This window comes from Globicephala melas, chromosome 16, assembly GCF_963455315.2.
Source record: "Globicephala melas chromosome 16, mGloMel1.2, whole genome shotgun sequence".
NCBI lineage: Eukaryota > Metazoa > Chordata > Mammalia > Artiodactyla > Delphinidae > Globicephala > Globicephala melas.
In genome coordinates this window covers 24579332-24600592 of record NC_083329.1, presented here as the reverse complement: position 1 = coordinate 24600592, position 21261 = coordinate 24579332, and the positions used below count along the sequence as shown (strand labels likewise).

The window sequence follows — 21261 nt, the reverse complement described above, 5'->3', positions numbered from 1 at the left end:
ATCGAATATTTGGGTATTTTCTTTTTTGTGGAAATTTCCTGTTTGCCCATTTTAAAAAAATAGCTGTATTGAGGTATAATTTATATAACTCAGAATTCACCTATTTTATGTTTATAACTTGATGAGTTTTAATAACTTTGTACAGTTGTGCAACCATCGCTACAATCTAGCTTTAGAATCCGCTTTTGACCACCTGAAGTTCCCTTGTGCCTATTTATAGTCAATTCCTGTTCCTGCTGGGGTTTTCTTTGTCTGATTACTAATGAGGTTGAGTTCCTTTTTATATACTTATTGGCCATTTGGATTTCTTCTTTTCTGAAGTGCTTGTTAAAGTCTTTTGGATTCTTTTTCTTTTTCTCACTGATTTATGGGAGTCTATATATTCTGTTAACTAATCCTCTCAAGTTATATATGATGCACATTATTTTCTCTTGCTTTGTAGTTTGTCTTTTCTTTCTCTTTATGATATCCTTCTTTTGTATAGACATTTCAGATTTTAATGTAATTCAGCTTATTAACTTTTTATACTTAGTGCTTTTTGTCTTAAAGTTTCCTTACCCAGGGTGATGAAGATGTCCTCCTCTGTTATGTTCTTAAAGTTTTATGGTGTTGCCCTCTTCCTATACATTAGGTCTGTAATTAAACTAATGTTGGTTTTTGTCTATAGTGTGAAGTAGGGGTCCAGTTTCATTTTTTCTGTGTAGATACCCAGTTGTCTCAACACAATTTACCGAAAAGACCACCCTTTCCCTATTGCTTTGCAGTGCCTCCATCATATGTCAAATGTCCATATACACATGGTATATTTCTATGAATTTCCTATTTCTTTAGGATAAATTCCTAGAAGTAGAATTGTTAGGGCAAAATACGTGAGCATTTATTAATGTTTACTGTGAAATTACTCTAGAAAGGTTTATAAATTAATTTTTAAATTAATTTTTAATTATATTGTAAGATGTTATGGAAAAACCTGAATGAACTTTTTGGCCAATCCAATACAAATAATTAAAGAACTTCTATTTATTGGGAAAATTAACTTGTTAGAGATTGAAATTAGTTTCTTTGACCATTACTCTAATTATTGTTCCTTCTCTTCTCTCCATAAATGTAACTATTATCATCGGTTTCTGTTTCTGTTTGTTTTGTTTTTTGGGTTTTTTTTTGGCCGTGCTGCGCAGCTTGCGGGATGTCAGTTCTCTGATCAGGAATTGAACCCAGGCTACGGCAGTGAAAACGCTGAATCCTGTCCTCTGGACCACCAGGGAACTCCCCATCATCAGTTTCATGTATATGTTTCTAGATGTTTTTCTGTGTACTTACGTATATATACATGGGTTATACCTATTGAAACAACCCAACAATGGTCTGTTTCTGTGCCTTTGTTCCTTGACCTTTTTCAATGTTAGTTTTTATCCTTTTAAAAAAGTATTTGCTTTTTCAGTAGACAAAAGGAGTATCTGTTTATTTCATTTTCCATTTCTCTCATTTTTAAAGAGATTGCCGTTTAAAAATTAATTGAATTATTCATATTCTAATAGAGTTGTTTTCTTGTTGATTTGAAAGTACTTTTTATGTACTATGAAAATGAGCACTTTATAATAATGGTGCAGTTATTTTAGTTACTTTAGTTTATGCTGCTTTTTTGATATAAAGACATATAACGTTCTTTATTCTACAAAATCTGTCAATGTGTTACTTTGCTTTTTTTCCTTCACTTTCATGCTTAGAAAAGCCTTCCCTACCCAGAAATTAGATAAATATTTATCTATATTTTCTTCTAAACTTCTTAATAGTTCAGTTATGAAGAATTTTAATTTTAATTCATCTGGAATATAATTTTTTTCTATGGATTGATATGGCGCTCTATTCTACCCTAAAAAAACCAAAAATATATTTTCTCTATTTCTAGAAATGTAAATACTATTATTTTGAAAATATAGCAAAGTATAAAGAAGAATATATAAAAATAATTCTACCTTTTAGATAACCTGTTAATTTAAAAGAACTCAAGGATATACTCATGTGGTTAGAAACTTGAACAATACAAAAAATGATAAAATTGAAAAATGAAAGCCTTCCCCGCCAGTCTTTTTTCCTGAATTTAGCCACTATAATAATATCTGTGTATCTTTTCAGGTAAAGTTTTATGCCTGTATGAGCATATATACAAATGCTTGTTTGTAAAACTGAAAATATATCAACACATGCACGTTAGTATATACAGGTGAACTTAACTGCCTGTCAAATTGATAGCATAATCATACTGGAAAAGTGCTTCAAATGATGTTTTTAATTAGTTAATTAATTTTTGGCTGCGTTGGGTCTTCATTACAGTACGTGGGCTTCTCATTGTGGTGGCTTATCTTGTTGTGGAGCACAGGCTCTAGGTGCGTGGGCTTCAGTAGTTGTGGCACGCAGGCTCAATAGTTGTGGCTCATGGGCTCTAGAGTGCAGGCTCAGTAGTTGTGGTACATGGGCTTAGTTGCTCTGTGGCACGTGGGATCTTCCTGGACGAGGGCTCGAACCCGTGTTCCCTGCATTGGCAGGCGGATTCTTAACCACCGCGCCACCAGGGAAGTCCCAAATGATTTTTGAATAGAGTGCTCTGACTAGTGGGATATATTTAAAGGATAAAAAGAACAGCAAAGAATGCTTGAACTTTATTAAATAGGTTTGTTACTAGTAGTGATACTAATGTTATAATTCTGAAAATACTTTATATGTACTATAGGATAGAGCAAATTAATTATTATAGTGCTGTTTTCGGAACTAGGGTTGTAACTCGGAGAAAGGGGTTATAAGCATGAAATGTAAGGAGGAACCCTGTGACATTGATTTTTGAACTGGAGGTTTTAGTTTGAACTCGTGATAAAACATGCACTCATGCCCCCAACACACACACACACACACACACACACACACACACACACACACACACACACACTACATATATACATATTCCTGTTTTCCACTGAAAAGGCCTAGAAGTAATGATAACTAGTACTCCTAGCTCTTGGTTTCTAAATACCATTCCCCACTAAAAGGAGCCAGGGCTCGTTGAAAAGTCTGATCCAGGTCTGGGCTAGAGAAGTACAAAAGTGATAAAAATTGAAAAGTAAAAGCCTCCCCACTACTCGTTTTTTCCCAAAGGAGCCTGGATATCTTGGACCAGAAAGCAAAGATATGCTCAGAAATTAATGGGGACATGCCCAAAGAATACCGGTTAGTTTTGAGCAACAAAAATATCAACAAAATAGTAGCCTAATAGAGGAATGCTAGTTGGTTAATATATAAAGATTGATAAAATTAGAAAAACCACTGTTTTGCAACCACACTATAATAATTCAGGCAAAAATTATTGATGGATGCTAAAAAAATCATTGTGTGGAAGGCTGTGGAAGAACATGGTTTCACCCCGTAAGTATCGTAAGTAAGTATCACCCAGTAAATGTACCTTTTTGGTAGAGAGAGCTGATGGATACCATCTTAATCAAGTGATCAAACCTGGGGTTAATCAACAGTAACAGGAGGAAATGTATTTTCTGATGTAATTCAGTGGGAACTGTATATAATCACCAAATGTAGTATTTTTGTTAAAGATATTTAACCTGAATCTGATAATGAGGAAACAATCAGACAAATCCATGGTTTGAACTTTTAAAAATGTAAGCAATAAAGGAGTTTTTTTTTTTAGATATTTGAGAAATTTGAATATGGAGTATATATTAGATATTGTATCAATGTTAAATTCTTTGGGTATGTTAATTATATTGTGGTTATATGTGAAGTGCAGCTTACTTTGCAAGTGGCATAGTAAAAAAGAAATGCATGTGTGTGTGTGTTAGTATATACATATCTATACACATACATACATATCTTTTACATATATATGTAAAATATATGTATGTGGATCTTGTGTGCGTGTATTGAGAGTGAGAAAAGCAAATATAACAAAATGTTAATCGGTGACTCTGGGTGAGGGGTGTATGGGTGTTCACTGTTCACTCAACTTCTCTGTAGGTTTGAATTTTTCAAAATAAAAAAGTAAGGGGTCATATTTTAAAATACTCTTCTACACATTGCTTTATTTCACTTAACAGTTCTCCTTTTCACATTTTTTCCCTCCCTCTATATAGTCATCATTTTTCTCTTTCTCTTTTTCTATGAAAGGAGAAAGAAAGTCTCCTTTCAGAGTAGGCAACTACTTCTGTACTATTACTAAAGTTATTTGGTGTTTATTAAATACCGCATTATGTTTTGTACTCAATACCACATGAAGTCCAAATTCCTAGCATGTATACATTTATGTTTTAAAAGAGGTAACTGAAACTTTGGATTGCAAAAATAGCTTTAACGTGCTGGCTTTTCTTTTTTCCTTCTTTGTAAAAATCTTAGTATTTGTGTGGAATAACTTACCTTGACAGCAGCATGTTCTGGTCCTTTTATAATTTAACGTTGAGAATGGTTGTGTGGCAATGACCTTCCTTACCATCTAAAAGCCTTTATTTTTCTTGAGTTAATGTCCAGAAGTAGTACATCTTTGTCGTATTTTTAAATATTTTTTTGAAATTGTCTTTTCGTGTTCTCACTTTTTCATCTTTTCAACTACATAGCCTATGCAAATTTCCACAGCTTATCTTTCACACAATTGTCAATAATGTTTCAGTTTATTCAGGCTGCTCCGAGTCAGCAAGTCCTTGAAATAAGTGGGAAAACTGTGTGATCTGAGAATTGGTAAAACATTTTGGAAACTGCAGATTTAGCCAACATTAACTTATTACTGACATTTTGCTGTTGGTATCTTGACCGGCAGTAACTCAGTTTTCAATAAATAACCAGAACAATATAAAATAAAATAGTGTTTGGGAATATAAAGAGAATATAGAGTATATTCCTTTCTCTTTTGCAGAATTCAGGAAATGAGATGAAAATTCTTTTTTAAAAAAAAATTTATTTATTTGGCGATGCCAAGCGGCATGTGGGATCTTAGCTCCCCAGCCAGGGATGAACTCATGGTCCCTGCAGTGGAAGCGCAGAGTCCTAACCACTGGACTGCCAGGAAATTCCCCGAAAAATGCTTTTTTAAAAAGGATTTCTGTAATATTTCCCAGATGGGAAGAGTATAGTTGATCCTCATTATTTGCGGATTCTGTATTTGTGAATTTGTCTACTTGCTAAAATCTGTTTGTAGTCCCCAAGTCTCTACATGCATTACTTTCACAGTCATTTGTGTACGTGTGCAAAGCTATGTAAAATGTGAGTCCCTAGACCCACACATTACATGCTGAGATTGAACTAGGTGATGCTACGTCTTCTTGTCTCAGCTCTCATACAGAGATTTCCAAAGGATGGAGACAGTAGAGAGCAATGTAGTGAAGTGCAAGAAGCTCCTGCTTTGGGACGAGTTGGATGGGGTTTGAATCCCAGCTCTGGCACCTGTTAATTGGGGCAGCCACCTAACATTTCTGACCCTCATTTTCTCTTTTGTAAAACAAAGAAAATAGAATCTACCAGGATGGGTTGTTTTTGAGATTGAAGATTATAATCTATGTGAGGAGGGGTGTGTGTGTGTATTTCTTTTAGGAGCAGTGGTTCAGTATTCACTAATTCAGGATTTGTAGTGACCTATATAGAACATAACTAGCACAAATAATGGAAAGCAACTGTATATCTTTGCCAAGTGATGTTGAGTAATTTTATTCTCATTTGATATTCACACTCATTCCTAGCAAAATCGTATCAGGGCTCTGAGAAGATCACCAGAATTAGCATATAATGTAAAACAGGTAGCAACAATAGCTAAACAATCTAAAACTATCTGCTTTCTCTAGTGCTATTCTTTTTTTTTTTCTCACTTAACTGCTCTTTGGAACTTTGAATGTTTATTAATCAATATTTGTTTTTAATTTTTTTAACTTTTTACTTTATGTTTGAGTATAGCTGATTAACAATGTTGTGATAGTTTCAGGTGCACAGCAAAGGGACTCAGCTATACATATACATGCATCTCTTCTCCCCCAGACTCCCCTCCCATCCAGGCTGCCACATAACATTGAGCAGAGTTCTCTGTGCTATACAGTAGGTCCTTGTTGGTTATCTATTTTATTTCTTTATTTTTAAATGCACAGATGTTTTTAAAAGTTTTATTTATTATTTATTTTATTTTTGTCTACGTTGAGTCTTTGTTGCTGTGCACAGGCTTTTCTCTAGTTGCAGAGAGCGGGGGCTACTCTCCGTTGCGGTGCGCAGGCTTCGCATTGCAGCGGCTTCTCTCGTTGCTGAGCATGGGCTCTAGAGTGCAGGCTCAGTAGTTGTAGCGCACGGGCTTAGTTGCTCTGTGGCATGTGGGATCTTCCCGGACCAGGGCTCGAACCCGTGTCCCCTGCATTGGCAGGCGGATTCTTAACCACTGTGCCACTGAGCTATTCTGTCCCAAGAATAGCTCAGTCTGCCTTTAAGGGGCTTGTTGAAAGCCAACTAACAGCTGGAGGTGCCGGGGAATGAACCTGGGGCCTGGTACATGCATGTACATGTTGATCCCAAACTCCGTGACTATCCCTTCCCCCCATCCTTCCCAGTATGAGTTTGTTTCTGTTTTGTAAATAAGTTCATTTGTATCATTTCTTTTTAGATTCTGCATAACCAAATATTTAATACTACTCTGTGTCTTAGTTCTCCCATCTATAATCCTCATCTGTTTTAGAAGGATTATGCCACTTATTAAATTCGTGTCTTTCAGCTCCAGACACCCCCTTCTATGGCTCTACTTTGTGATGCTGTTCTAAGATTTTGCAAATCACATTTCTGACTTGCCAGCTGCTCACTTTTAGGTTTCAGAAGTATGGAGCACTAGAGGGAGGCTGCAAGGAGGAGGAGGAAGAAAGAACCTACACCTTTCTCTTTGTTTCCTGTGGGCTCCCTGTCTGCTTTCCTGTTACTTTGACCATCATCCTAGTGGAAATTCTTCACTCCAGCAACAGTAGTCCTGAATTCAGTTTGTAGTTTTTCCAGCACTCACAGAGCCAGCCTCATCACAGCCCTTACTAACACCAGCTCCAGTTGGCTAGTCCCCTCTTCTTCAAAAGGTACCCTAGCCCCACAAGATCCTCTTCCAAGTTCAGAGCTGCCAGCAGCAGCTGAGCAGAGCAGCACTCTCTCCTCAGGGAGCTCAGTTTCAGCTCTGCAGAATCTTTCCTCCAGGTTTCTGAGTTTTAGTTATTCCAGTCTCTTTCCTTGGCTCCTGTGATTCGTGAAGATAAAAACATAGTGATTTTTAAGTGATCACAACTGATCTCTGAAAACTGTTTATGTATTTAAGTTATGTCTCCTTTAAATTAATATCTGAGTATTTGTTATTTCATTCTTGTTTTTATTAACATTTATTTAGTTATAATTACATCTTTATGTGAAGAATTTTCATGCTTTAGGTGGTAGATGAGACTGGTTTTTTTAAAATAAATTTATTTATTTATTCATTTTTGGCTGCATTGGGTCTTCGTTGCTGTGCACGGGCTTTCTCTAGTTGCGGCGAGCGGAGGCTACTCTTCGTTGAAGTGTGCGGGCTTCTCATTGCTGTGGCTTCTCTTGTTGCGGAGCACGGGCTCTAGGCGCCAGGCTTCAGTAGTTGTGGCTCGGGGGCTCAGTAGTTGTGGCTCGTGGGCTCTAGAGCGCAGGCTCAGTAGTTGTGGCGCATGGGCTTAGTTGCTCTGTGGCATGTGGGATCTTCCTGGACCAGGGTTCGAACCCTGGTCCCCCGCACTGGAAGGCGGATTCTTAACCACTGAGCCACCAGGGAAGTCCCGAGACTGTTTCTTTTTAACACTTTATTTGCATTATGTTTGTTGATAGTTTTACACACTTAACAACGTTTATTTCAGTTTTGATTTTTAGAGTTCTCTGGAATCAGATCCTGATGAGTAATCAAGTTATTTTCAAACAATAATGTAAGAAGCACTATATTTTCTAATGTAAATTTTATTTATTATTTATATTAAACCAAATGGTATTATTGTTGGTTTAATTAGTATACCCAGGGCAATGGAATAATGAAATTTGTTACTACAAAGAACTTTAGAGATTATCTAGTATTAATTATTTTTCCCCTTTCATGCCATTCTATTCACAAGTAAAATACACATCTTTAAAATCTTCCAGGACATTGGTAGAGGCATGCAGAAGCAGGATGACTTTTAACTTTACTCACAATATCCTTGGTCTCTTACCAGGGCTTGTATTTTATAGTGTTCCTCTTTAAGAACAGTTCCTCTGTACTCTCTTCCCAAAGTGTTAAGTTAAAATGGTGAGAGAAGGGCTTATTTCTCACTGGCTTATTTCCTGACTTGGGGGAGGGCGAGTTCTATTTATTATTTTTTCAACTGTAGTGTCTTTCTTAGAGAGATAAACGTAATGTCATATTTTACCAGTTATGATAGACTTTTTTTTTTTTGCGGTACACGGGCCTCTCAGTGTTGTGGCCTCTCCCACTGCGGAGCACAGGCTCCAGACGCGCAGGCTCAGCGGCCATGGCTCACGGGCCCAGCCGCTCCACGGCATGTGGGATCTTCCCGGACTGGGGCACGAACCCGCGTCCCCTGCATCGGCAGGTGGACCCTCAACCGCTGCGCCACCAGGGAACCCCAGACTTTTAACTTTTAAACATCTCTCTAATTGGGATATGTCCCAATTTATTGATTGACGCCTTAGTATTGTTCGCCAGATGGCAGTTGTGATGTATCTGTCATTGCTTATGCTTTGTGTCATACAGTTGCAAACCCTTGATGTTTCAATCAATAAACCATTTAAGAACGTTTTGAAGAAAGAATGTGAGTCCTAGTTGTCATCTGAAAGCTTCATTTAGCACCTGTGGTAAGATGAAGAAAGTATCAGCATTATAATTGCAAAATGGGAGACAGTGGCTTCAAAGAAAATTTTGGAGACAGTAGTAGAGGGGCACTTTTTAAAGAAATGCTGCATCACCAAAGCTTTTCATGGCTAGAGAATGATATTTTGTGGAAAAACACAGACATTAGATAATTCTGAGTGAAAAAGTGACTCAAGAGTTAAATGTGAAGAAGTGTTTAATTTTTCATGTATGCACAAGGGTAATATACGCTAACAATTTTTGTCTATATTTATCCAGAAGAGCTCTTAAAAAGGAATAATGTGAAAGTTCTAAATGATAAAGTGCCTGGCAGTTTTTCTTTCTTAGTGGAGCGTAAGATAATGGCACATCTTAAAAGACTTCGTAGATTTGATAAAATATGGTAGATTAGCATATTATTCTAGAGTGGTAGTTATGACTGATAAAGTTATCTTTTATCCATACATATTCTGTGAACCCTAAACATTAGGGTTACTTTGTTAGTAATTAGTATTAATTTTTACCTCTACCTAAGGAAGTAAAATGTAGCAAAATCTACTTAGGAGAATTCCTATATATAGGCTGATACCTGGTTTGTTTATTCTTTCATCATCATCTCAAAGGTTAGATAATAGATCCCTAAGAAATATCCCATAGACTGATTTTTTTGTATCTTATTGCCTCTGTAAAAATAATACATGTCCATTTAAAAATGTAAACAATATGAAAAATATAGAAAAAGTCAAAGCACGTGAAACTCTGCCATCCCCACTGATGATGTCTTTCCAGATATTTCTTATGTAGCTATCCCTGTGTGAAAATGGATGTGTAGTTTTTGTAAAACTGCATACCTTTTGTGTTTAGTAAGTTACTTTTTTTCCATTCAGTGATATGTTGTGGCTTTTGTCCCATCTTAAGAAATATTAATTGGTTAGTCAAATAATTTTAATGGTTGCATAATTTTCCATTGTAGAAGCATACTGAATGATTTTAGTAGGTTCCCGTTAATGGACATTTAGGCTGATTAAGTTTTCTTTATTGTAAACAGTGCTTTGATGAATATTTTGTGCATGCATTTTTTTTTTGTAAAATTATCTCCTTATAAATTATTAAAAATGGGATTTGGACATTTATTTGTTTATTAAAACACTTATTACTAGCTTTTGAAAGTTTGCTATTTTTTCTTTTAAGGTGATGGATTTACTGAAGTGATGGTAACATATATAATATTGAAATGTCTTTTAAAAACCCATTAGTATTTTAAGATTTGATTCCTAACTTTAAAAAAATGATCTTGGCTTCTACTACATATTTGGAAACCTTTCATTTCTAATAAATGGAGGTGAGAAGTTATTCAATTAAAATGGAAAAGTTAAAGTACTAAAAACAATGAAAAATAATTAAACTGATGGAAGTATAGGGAAACTGGAAAGGGTAATGATGAAAATAAAGAAAGGGCTTTGGAAACAACCAGGATTTGAATCCTGATTCAGCCTCTTACTAGCTCTGCATGACCTCGGGGAAGCCTTTTAATGTCTCTAAATTTATTTATCCTTCTTAAAAGTAGGGATGCTAATATATCATGGGGTCATTTTGAGGATTAAATAATAATAGTAATAATTCCAGATAAGATGTTTGAATCTTTTTTACTATGTGTGGCAGGTGTTGTATTAAATGTTTATATGTATTCTTTTCACTTGGCAAGTATTTATTAATTCTCACAAACTCGTGAGATATAAGTATGTTTTATTGATGAGGAAGCTAAAACTAAAAAAGGGAGTTTGTAAGTTGCCCAAGCAACATAGTTAACAAGTGACAGAGTCAGAATTTGAGCCCTACCAGTCTGACCCAGTAGAGCCTGCAATTTGAAATTCTATCGTATGTGTATATAAAGCACTTAGCACAGTGAAAAGCATGCATCAGTTTATATTTATGTTTAGGCTATCTTTAAAAAATAAGTATGTCAAAAGAATGAGAAGACAAGCCACTTGGAGAAAATGTTGGCAAAAGATATATCTGATAAAAGACCGTTATTCAAAATATATTAAGAATTCTTAAACCTCAACAATTAGAAAACCTACAGTCTGATTAAAAAATGGCCAGAAGATTTGGACACCTCACTGAAGAAGATATTCAGATGGCCAATAAGCATATGAAAAGATGCTTAGTATCATATGCCATTAGAGAGTTGCAAGTTAAAACAGGGAGACACCACTACACACTTATTAGAATGACAAAAATTTATACCAACAACACCAAATGTTGGCAGGGGTGTGGAGCAGCAGGAACTCTCATTCATTGCTGTTGGGAATGCAAAATAGTATAGGCACTTTAGAAGACAGTTTGGCAGTATCTTGCAAAACTACACATACTCTTACCATATGATCCAGTAATTCTGCTCCTTGGTACTTACTCAAAGGGGTTGAAAACTTAATGTCCACACAAAAACCTGCACACAGATGTTTATAGCAGCCTTATTCACGATTGATAAAACTTGGAAACAACCAAGATGTCTTCAGTAGGTGAATGGATAAACAAACTGGCACATCTATATAATTGACTATTATTCAGCGCTAAAACGAAATTAGGTATCAAACCATGAGAAGACATGGAGGAATCTTAAATGCTTGTTACTAAGTGAAAGAAGCCAATCTGAAAAGGCTACATACTGTATGAAAAACAAAACTATGGAGACAGTAAAAAGATCAGTGGAGGGGTTAGGAAGAAGGGCAGGATGAATAGGCAGCGCATAGAGATTTTTAGGGCAGTGAAACTATTGTGTATGATGTTATAATGGTGGATACATATCGTACATTTGTCCAGACCCGTAGAGCACATACCAGGAGTTAATCCTAATGTAAACAGTGGACTTTTGGTAATAATGATGTGTCAATATAGGTTCATCAGTTGTAACAAATGTACCGCTGTGGTGCAGAATGTTGATGGGGGGGAGGCCGTGCATGTGTAGGGAGGAGAGTACATGGGAACTCTGTGTACTTTCTGCTCAGATTTGCTGGGAGACTAAAACTACTCTAAAAAATAAAGTTTATTAAAAAAAAAATTTAAAAAGCAAGTATGTGTTATAAGCATGAACTTTTGATACTTTTGTTTTTAGGCCCAGAATAAAGAGACCAATGTTTTAGCTGCTGCAAAGGTGATTGACACCAAATCTGAAGAAGAACTTGAAGATTACATGGTTGAAATTGATATATTAGCATCTTGTGATCACCCTAATATAGTGAAACTTCTAGATGCCTTCTATTATGAGAACAATCTTTGGGTAAGTATTTTCTGTTAATCTATAGGAATAACCAAAATGAGTTAATTGTCCTAAAGAGGTTTATAAGTTTTGTAGGCCTATTTTATGTACTACCTCTTCTTTTTAGTCACTTATGCTACTTGAATGAGAATTGACCTGCTGATGAGAGGGTCATTAACAACATAATTATCCTTAGCTTCAACAGATGTTTTTTTTTTTTTTTTTTTGCGGTACGCGGGCCTCTCACTGTTGTGGCCTCTCCTGTTGCGGAGCACAGGCTCCGGACGCGCAGGCCCAGCGGCCATGGCCCACGGGCCCAGCCGCTCCGCGGCATGTGGGATCCTCCCGGACCGGGGCACGAACCTGTGTCCCCTGCATCAGCAGGCGGACTCTCAACCACTGCGCCACCAGGGAAGCCCCTTCAACAGATGTTTTGATGTGTATTTCAGATTGTACTGTATTTCATGATTGTTTGGCATTGGACTCAAATGTAGAAACTTCGTTAAGAATATTAAATTTCCTAAATAATGAAATTAGATGCCTTTCTTGTTTTTAATTAATTTTTTTTCCCAGTTGGAATTTCTTTCTTTCTTTGAAGTCTTTTTTTTCCTGCACTTTTAAAATTTTATTTTTTCTAATTGAAGTATAGTTGATTTACAATATTGTTAGTTTGAAGTGTCTTGTTTAAATTTAAGTGTCTTGATTTAAATTTAAGCATTTACTTAAAATGTTTTAGAGTTTCTTTTGTTTTTTTGCAGTTGTTTATAATTTCTTATACTAAACTTTTGATAAATCATGTAATAAATTATAAAATGCTTACTAGAAATGTTAAATACTGGGTTTGCCAAAAAGTTCGTTCAGGTTTTCCCTTATGGAAACTTTTTGGCCAACCCAACATTTATCTTACATATTATCAAGCCCAACTTTAGTGCATGATGTAGTGGCCAAGTCTGTATGTAAAAATTTTATTCATTTTTAGGAAATATTAGGCATAAATAAATATATAAGTAAAGTGTTAATATTTAGTATAATAACCAGTCAGTCACTTGCTCTGCACCGATACTAATTTAATCAAGAGGACTTTTTGAAATGGAGTTTTAGTTTTTTCTCCTTGAAGGAAGAAACAAAGTGTTACGAAAGAAGAGTAGATTGTACAAGCTGTACCTGATTGGGAATCAAAAGGCCTTTATTTTTTGATTTTGGTGACGCTAGGCAGGAGCTTGAATAAGTCAATTAACCTTTATGACTTGTTGACTCATCTCTAGGATGAGTAATGATCTGTCTCTCAAATTATTTTTCATATGATATAATGAATTTCCAAACAATTTATTGGCAAGCTCCTGTAAAAAATAAAGTGTTGTTATACAGAGGGGAAAAAAGTGTGAAGCTACACAATTTGTTAAGGTATGTAATTAAAAATAAAGTCTGTAGTTATTATTAGTGTGGTGCCTTCTAATATAGTTGTTCAGAGTTCTAGCAGAATGTTTCCAGAGATAGTAATGAAAATGAATTCCTAGACAACTTAATAAATAGATAAGATCTTAACTTGAGACTATTACAAAATAAAAAGCTGGACAACTGTGAGGGACAGTTTAGTGGGAGAGATAGACATTAATTAATCAAACAATCATAATAAATATAAAATTAAAACTGTGATAAGGGTTAAGAAGGAAAGGTGCATGGTGGTATGTACCAGGGAGGTCTGGGAAGGCATCCATCAGGAAGTGATAATTGAGCTAGGATCTGAAGCTTTTGTATATGTTTTTTCTCCTATTTTTTAGAAAAACTAAAAGTTTCTCTTTTCAGGGTTTATTCCTAGAAATAAAGTTAAAAAATATACTTGATCACTTACTTCTCAATAGTTACCTTAAAAAGGAGAGTATAAAATCTTTCAGTGGTGATGAAATGGATATATAATACTGTCCTGAATAAAAATTCTACACCTGGTAATTTTACAGAAGCAGGGACACTAAAAATGAAGATTAACAAAAATGCACATATTTCCACAATGTGTTTTCTTTGTGCTTTCTTAGTTGTATATCATTAAGACTTGTAACTCTTTTTACAAAGAAAATCTTTATGGTTGTTAGCATACTATTGTTTCTGTAACCTAGGTTATTTTATAGCTATTTCTTTATCTTTTATGCTAAATTGAAGAAAAAATACTCAAACTCAATGCCATGTTAGACACATGCTTTTTTATTTGCCTGCAGATCCTCATTGAATTTTGTGCAGGTGGAGCAGTGGATGCTGTGATGCTTGGTAAATGGTTTTTTGTTCTTCATGTTTATATCTTAAATTATACTTTAAAAAGTCAAATGATTTCAAACATTTATACATATATATTTATCTTATTGTTTAGAGACATTCAGTAAGTTAAGAAATCAGCCTAATTATTTTTATATTCTTGGATAATTGTAATAAAATTCTAAAATTAAACATTGAGTATAATACGTGAAGAAAGTTTTGTGTATAGTTTTTTAAAAATCAATTCATTGTGTGTGATCTTTGGCAGTGATGGTAAAGTTATATAGCCTGCTGGTACGCTTTCACTGTACGAAATGCAGATTTGTTTACTTTTTTCCTTGTAGAGCTTGAGAGACCATTAACTGAGTCCCAAATACAAGTAGTTTGTAAGCAGACTTTAGAGGCATTGAACTACTTACATGATAATAAAATCATCCACAGAGACCTAAAGGCTGGAAACATTCTTTTTACCTTAGATGGCGATATTAAGTTGGGTAAGTTTATTCCTTTATATAAAACATTTGAATTTGTGCTTTGAGATTTCCCCCGTATGTCTGTAACTTAATATTGTTTTGTTACAAGTCAAATATGTGAAACATGGAGAATTATATTCAAATACGTGAAACATGGAGAATTATTCAGTGTTAATTTTTTTTCCCCATTTATTTAGGTCTTCTTTAATATCGTTCAACAGTGTTGTATAGTTTTCAGAGTACAGGTCTTTCAATTCCTGTATGCTTTTATTTTATTTATTTGTTTATTTATTTTAAACATCTTTATTGGAGTATAATTGCTTTACAATGGTGTGTTAGTTTCTGCTTTATAACAAAGAGAATCAGCTGTACATAGACATATATCCCCGTATCTCCTCAGTGTTAATTTTTAAGATACTTCCTTGGAGGGAATTCCTTGGCGGTCCAGTGGTGAGGACTCGGTGCTTTCACTGTTGAGGGCCCGGGTTCAATTCCTGGTCAGGGAACTAAGATCCCATACACCATGCAGTGTGGACAAAAAACAAAACAAAACTTCCTTGGATACATAATTATCCATTAACTCCCAGAATTCCTAAGTATAGGTACCTCATATAAAGACTCTTTAAAAAGTAAGAAAGAATGGATTTTTATTTTTAAAATGACACACTTTAAAAAGACTGGCTAATTATTTTTCCCTTAAATTTTTGTATGTAGACTTAATACTTGTAAATATAATACATGTAGAAAATGCTATAGTATGTAAAACCACTAACTTAGTTTTATGTTCATTTCCAAAACTCATATCTAGTGGGGTTTTTTTTCCATGTTTAGTTTTATATTCTATTTTGTAGATATAGTATCTTGGCTAAACTAACAAAGTAACTCACCTTAAGTCTGAAAAAGATGCCTAAAATAAATGTAAGGACTAGAATTTTTAATTTTGTTTTTTACACTGAGGGAATAAATGATAATTTCATAAGGAGAAATAGATGTAGATTTTAGATGGGAAATTAATGAATTTCATATACGCATACAAATAGAAGTAAGTATCCCCAAGATATGAATTAAAAAAAAATCTGGTGATGAAGTCTAAATTTGGGTATTTTGGATGGATATTAAAAACAAAATATATTCAAAGGCCATGCTGATACCAGTGATCATAGTCATTTCACTTCACTTTGTCATGACATCTAAACAGGTATAATTTGATATACTACTAAATTTTAACCTTTTTATTAAGAAATGGTTACAGATACAGAAAGCCACACTAACAGTTGTGTAGCTTATTGGCTTGTAGCTTTGTACATAATAGCTTTGTGACCACCACCTAGATAAATAGAATGGGACTTCCCTGGTGGTCCAGTGGTAAAGAATCCACCTTGCAATGCAGGGTATGTGGGTTCAATCCCCCCTGGTCGGGGAACTAAGATCCCACATGCCGCGGGGCAGCTAAGCCCAAGTGCCGCAAACTACAGAGTCCACACTCTGGAGCCTGAGAGCCACAACTAGAGAGAAAAAACCCACACGCCACAACTAGAGAGAAGAAGCCTGCGAGCCTCAACAAAGAGGCCGCACGCCACAGCGAAAGATCCCGCATGCCTCAACGAAAAAAAAAAGAACTAGAACTATGTCAGGCACCCTAGCAGCTGTTTCATGTGCCCGCTCTCAATCACACTGTCCCTCCCTTCTCCACAGGTAATCTATATCCTGACTTTTATAGTAATCACTTCCTTGTGTTTCTTTATGGCTCTATCACCCAGTGTTCATGTCTAGACTTTAGAGTTTAGACTTACCCATATTTAAAACCTGCTTTTTCTTCTAAGTCTCTTTTAATTTATAGGTTGCCCCCCACCGCCCTGTCATTCCTTTTTTCTCTTTACATTTTATCTATGGCATTCATTCTCATGGCATGCTTTCTCAAAGAAAGTTGGTTCTTTGGGGACAAAAAATTTTAGTGTTACCATGGTTGTGACCCTCCAAAGGCCCATAGATATACACAAACAGATATACAGTATATCTGTGGCATTAAAATTTCATGGGGGGGAGGGAGGATTTGGAAAAAATGTCTAAAAAGGCTCCTTAGGAGAGAGATGAAAAAAAGGTTGAGAAACACTGATGTATAGGACCTAGGCTGTTGGACCTGTAGAGTTTCTCTCATCTTGCATTTTGCTGACTGTGTACTCCTGATGACTTTAGTAAGTTCCTCTCTGTATTTCCCTCAATTTGCAGATGAATCCAAAAGCCTCATCAGTCTCAAGTCTGACTTTTTTGGCAAGACTATAGGTGGTTTTGTGTTCTTTCACTGGGAGGCATGTAATACCGGCTTTTTGATCTTTTTTTGATGTTAGCAGCTGTTGATGTTTAATGCCTATATCCGTTCTTTGATTGGAGTGGCAAAATGAATTACATCATTTTGTTTTCGTTTATTATTTTTGATAATAATTTTGGTGTAATTATTCATCAGTTATTTCATTATTTTCATTTATCATCATTATAAAATTAGGAATACTTATATAAAAAGACACTTCCCTTCAACTGTTTGGTTATTCAGGAGTATAGTTCCTATAGACAGGACAGGAAAAATGCTTGATCCTTTCCTTTTATTTATTTAGCTTTAAAGACAATGAATTGGTTCTCTCTCATCCTTAGTTGGTGGCCAGTATTTTTTAAAATGGCATTATTAATTCATGAATGTAATTTTATTTTATAGGTTTCAAATTTATTACAATTTTTATCCTTATTAAAGCTCACGTTGTACCATCTTGGTCAGTGGGAGCTTCTTCAAGCTGGCTTGTTAATCTTTTTGACATGACTCTACTAATCTTTGGTAGATTCCTTGCCATCTGTTAGGTTGAGATGTTTCAGGCTCATCTTTCACATTTCCTGCCTCAGACCTGTAATTAGCCATTTCTTCAGGAAGCCCTGAAGAAGAAGTTTTAGTAGGACATGGTATTTCAAGACCACAATCTGAGTGTTAGACATGCTTATAGTTTCTGGATTTGCCTTCATTCTAGGCCTTTACAAAGGACAGAACTAGGCTCTCATGAGTTCCTACATATGACCTATTCAAATTCAGGGTAAAGCCTTTTTTTTTCCTTCTCTTAGCCCCTTCTGTATTACATCTGTATCGCTTTTCTTCTATCCTGAGAATCTTGCTTCTCAAGAACATTGAAGATAGATTTGGAGTATTCTGTAATTACTCATTTTAACCTTCATTTCTATATTCAGCGCTCACCACCGCTCTTGTTCATGTCTCTTTGGTTATGTTGGTTGTCTGAAGTTCATTCTCTGGTAGATTTCTCTGAAAGGGCTCTCTGAGTTCTTATATAATGGTAACACTTCTACCCTTTATACTTTGAAGGTCAGTTTTGCTGGATAGAAAATCCTTGGTTCACATTTCTTTCCTTGAATATCTAAAATATGTTCCTCTGTTTTCTTCTATTATAAAGTGTTATTGAAAAGTCTGATGAGAATCTGATTTTCTTTCTCGTGTAAGTCATGTGATCTTTTTGCCTAAATGCCAAAGACTTTTTTCTAAGGACTAAACTTTTCTAAGTGTTGTTTTTTTGTTTCCCGCTCACCCCCTGCCCCCCAGGAAGGTTTTCTGTAATTATAGATATGAGTATTTGTTCTGTTCCCTTGCACTGACTTGCTCCTTTGGAGACTTTTATTATCTTTTTGTCAGGCATGACAATCATCAGTATTTATAACTTTCTCTCAGGTTCTTTTTATCTTTCTTCATTTTTTTTCATTGTGGCGAAATATACTTAAAATTTACCGTCCTAACCATGTTTAAGTGCACAGTTCTGTAGCATACGGCGCATCCACACTGTCGTGCAGCCAACCCTACCACGCCTCTCCAGAACCTTTTCATCTTCCTCAACTGAAACTCTGTACACATTAAAACGCTTAAGTCCCCATTTCCTCCTTCCCCCAGCCCCTGGTAACCATTCTCCTTTCTGTCTCTGTGAACTTGACTACTCTCCGTACCCCATGTAAGTGGAATCCTGCAATACTTTTCCTTTTGTGACTGGCTTATTTTACTTAGCATAATGTCTTTAAGGTTCATCCATGGTGTAGCATGTGTTAATTTTCTTCCTTTTTAAGGCTGAATAATATTCTGTTATATGTATACACCACATTTTATTTATCCATTCATCCATTGATGGGCACTTTGGTTGCTTCCACCTTTTGGCTTTTGTGAATAATGCTGCTATGAACATGGGTGTACAATATCTATTTGAGTCCCCGCTTTCAGTTCTTTTGGGTATATACCCAGAAGTGGAATTGCTGGATCATATGGTAATTCTCTGTTTAATTTTTTGAGGAACCACCCTACCATTTTCCACAGTGGTTGCGCCAGTTTACGTTTCCACAACAATGCACAAGAGTTCCAGTTGCTCCACCTCCTTGCCAGCATTTGTTATTTTCTGTATTTTTGATGATAACTATCTTAATGGGTGCGAAGTGGTAATGGGTGTGCATTTGTTGTGTTTATTTGCTCTTGCATTCCTCCTACTTTAGCCTTTGTTTCTAAAATTGTTTTTTATTTCTAATTTTCCCTTGAGTTCTGTCACCTCATTTATGAGTTTTAAAATTCTGACTTCTGTTACTCTTTTATGTCATCATTTTTTAGTCTTGTAGCTCGTTTTGAAATATAATTTTGATCTTTTTTAGTGCATGTTTTTCTGTAAGTGTACTGAAATCTTATTTGAATACAGGAATATACTTCTGTGTAAAATAATGCATGCCATTAAAAATAAGTACATTTTTGAAGATTTAGGAATGCCAAAATAGTTTTGAGTTGGTTGACATTTAAAATAGTTGCACTTTGTTTCATTAATTCATAAATACAGAGAACCTTCCAATTCTGTGACATTGTATTAAGTGTACACAGATGCATGTAGAACCATACTATCCTCAAGAACCATATATACAATAATCAAATTTTTATGGTCTTGTCAGATCACATTGTTACAAATGGAAGTAAGTATGTAAAATGCTATTTTAACAGACCAGCATATATATGCCATATCATTATAAGTAGAACTGTAAAGCACATAATGACCTTAGTTTTCCCCTTTGCACAAAAATGAAGATGGCTTCTTGTCCCTCCTTAGTTTACCTCCTGCTCATAAGAGTGCTTCGAGAGGTACGAATGTTGACAGTGGACCTTAGTGGTTTAGGCCTGTTTCTCAACCTCCTTTCCCAGTCATGTTCTGAGGGGGAAAAAGTTAAAAAGAATAGACCATTAGTAGCTTCTAGGAACACACTGGAATACGTACTGAGCTGACTCTGCCTGAGTAGAAAACCTCTTCTGGCAGGAATTTCATATTGTGATCTCAATCCCGTCCTGTGGAAACATGGCAAGTTATAAGTTGAGGAAGTAGGGGGGTAATAGGGATGGAGAGTCCTGAATACATCTATTTATGTTGCATTTTCTGCAGATATATCTTCCAAGTATAGTATGTTCTATTGGCAAATTCATTTATTAATTTAATTATAAAACATTAATGAAATATCTAGTGTAACAAGAGACTTCATACACCATATTAAGAAGCTTAAACATCATTCTACAGGCAATAGGTGGCTGCCAAGATGTTTTAAGCAGGAGAACTACATGGTCAAAAAAAGAAAAGAAAGAGCTACATAATAGACATAAGTAATTAGAATATAGGGCAGGATTTCATGAGTTTTAAGAGTTCTACGGCCAAAGTATCACAAAGGTTAAAATTACACATATGATTAATAACAGTAGCTGACGTTTATTGTGTGTATATTCTGTGCCAGGCCTTGGGGCATGAATAGTAAATACAGGATTTTTGGTATTTATTCTGTTTTGAGAATCACGGCATGTCAAATGAAACTTTAAAAGTTAAATGTATATGGCATGCGGTAATTTATGCAGCAATAGCAATTTTATGTTGCTATTAATGATTGAGCTCTAAGCTGAAAAGGAGTTAACAACTGATAAAGCTATAATGTTGCTGTGCCCTATAATTTAAATTAGAAAGCATCGTTCCTAATTATTTTCTTTGTGGTATAATTTTATGAGGAAGTTAGCAAGACATATGCTGTCATAAAAGCTGCTTTGGTATAATTTCTGTTTTTCACACTATAGAAAAAATGTCCCTTAATTTAATTGTCACATATAGCACTAGTTGGCGTTTATTTTGGTGAAGTGGATAGACTGATCTATTTCAAAGTTACTTTTTTTTTTTTTCAATTCTGGAGAATTTGTGATCTGAAGATGTGTAAGGATGGTGGTATCAAGTGTATTAATGATGGAATCTTTTCTTTGGCAGTTTTTTTTGGGGGGGTGGGTGTATGGTAGAAAGAGGGTGGTCAAAATTAGGATGATAGAGAAGTTATTTATCTTTCTATTTTGCTTACCCTTTAATAACAGTGGCCTTATTAAAGAC

The 21261-nt window shown here is 35.3% G+C and overlaps 1 protein-coding gene across 2 annotated transcripts in view; it reads left to right on the top strand.

Moving 5' to 3' along the window:
- Positions 1 to 21261, top strand: part of SLK (STE20 like kinase) — a 56658-nt gene that overhangs the window by 5781 nt on the left and 29616 nt on the right. For both annotated transcript variants that reach the window (XM_030865542.3, XM_070043861.1), the window contains exons 2-4: positions 11976 to 12140; positions 14333 to 14381; positions 14711 to 14860. In XM_030865542.3, coding sequence (XP_030721402.1) covers positions 11976 to 12140; positions 14333 to 14381; positions 14711 to 14860 — 364 coding nt within the window. The remainder of the gene's footprint in view (positions 1 to 11975; positions 12141 to 14332; positions 14382 to 14710; positions 14861 to 21261) is intronic.